This window comes from Aplysia californica, unplaced genomic scaffold (genome assembly GCF_000002075.1).
Source record: "Aplysia californica isolate F4 #8 unplaced genomic scaffold, AplCal3.0 scaffold00755, whole genome shotgun sequence".
Lineage (NCBI taxonomy): Eukaryota > Metazoa > Mollusca > Gastropoda > Aplysiida > Aplysiidae > Aplysia > Aplysia californica.
The window spans coordinates 308244-309327 of NW_004798025.1; the positions used below are offsets into that span (position 1 = coordinate 308244).

At 40.7% G+C, this 1084-nt stretch overlaps 1 protein-coding gene across 1 annotated transcript in view; it reads right to left on the minus strand.

The window, feature by feature from the left end:
• LOC101857518 overlaps positions 1-1084 on the minus strand; it is a 22059-nt gene that overhangs the window by 4613 nt on the left and 16362 nt on the right. The window contains exon 3 of the mRNA XM_035972598.1: positions 373-790. Coding sequence (XP_035828491.1) covers positions 373-790 — 418 coding nt within the window. The remainder of the gene's footprint in view (positions 1-372; positions 791-1084) is intronic.

The following is a 1084-nucleotide window of genomic DNA, read 5'->3' on the forward strand; positions in this document are numbered from 1 at the left end:
TACTACTACTACTACTACTACTACTACTACTACTACTACTACTACTACTACTATATGTAAATCGAGTATGTAAATCCTGTCTGCAGTCTGCATTTTTATTCATTACAACTTTGTTAACATATTATTAGAAACATACGTCACTAAGAATGTCATTGTCCTACATCTTTACTTTTTCTCTGTTGTTTCTGTTTGTCTGTCTTACTTTTTCCCACCCCTGGATGACCATTATTGTGCCGATGGGCTTCTCTTTACTCAAACAAGCAAAAAACAAAACAAGATTAAGAACTGCAAAACGCGCAGAAATGAATTATATTGGGGACAATTAAATATAAAGAAAAAACAACCAAACTTAAACATCACAGAAGTGCTTACCGACAGGTGCTGCTCCATATCGTATTCCTTTGAAGACATTGAGCCCCTGGCCGTCTTTGGTGATCTTCTCCCCTCTCAATGACTGACCGGCGCTCAGCTCCACCGTCACGTAGTCAGGTGTGCTTGTCTGGCGCCGGAGTCTACAGTGGGCGACGCCGCAGAGGACGACCAAGAGAAATGTTAGACAAGAGGAAATCCCCATCTTGGTTGATGGCGATACAATTGAAATCTTTCGGCAAATGCAACAGCGACCTAATTCCACCAAACTTTTATAGTTGTTTTGCTGAGTGAAGATAAATTCATCTGGAGCCTTGTAATTACAAAAGCCTTTGGCGAGATAAGGACAGGGCAAGAATTGTAATATTATGACGAAACAAATGTTTAAAATCTCGAAGAGAGGTTGTTCGACAAAAAGATCCTTATCTCATGGGACAAAGTCATGGAGTGGGCATTTTTGAGCAGGCACGCGAGATAAGACACAACCAGAATACACTGATCACTGAAAAGACAAACAATTTTAGTCCTCGAAAAGCAACGTTTGAAATATAAGGTAAACGGCCCCCTTCCGTGCGGTGCAAGCGAACTCAGTCTTTCTGCAATATATAATAATGGATGACACATAAAGATTATTATCATTGGCACGCTGTTGTAGTAGTTGCAAGTGTTGCTGAGGGCCCATAAGAGTTAACAGGTTGTTTGTTTGGTGTGGGGT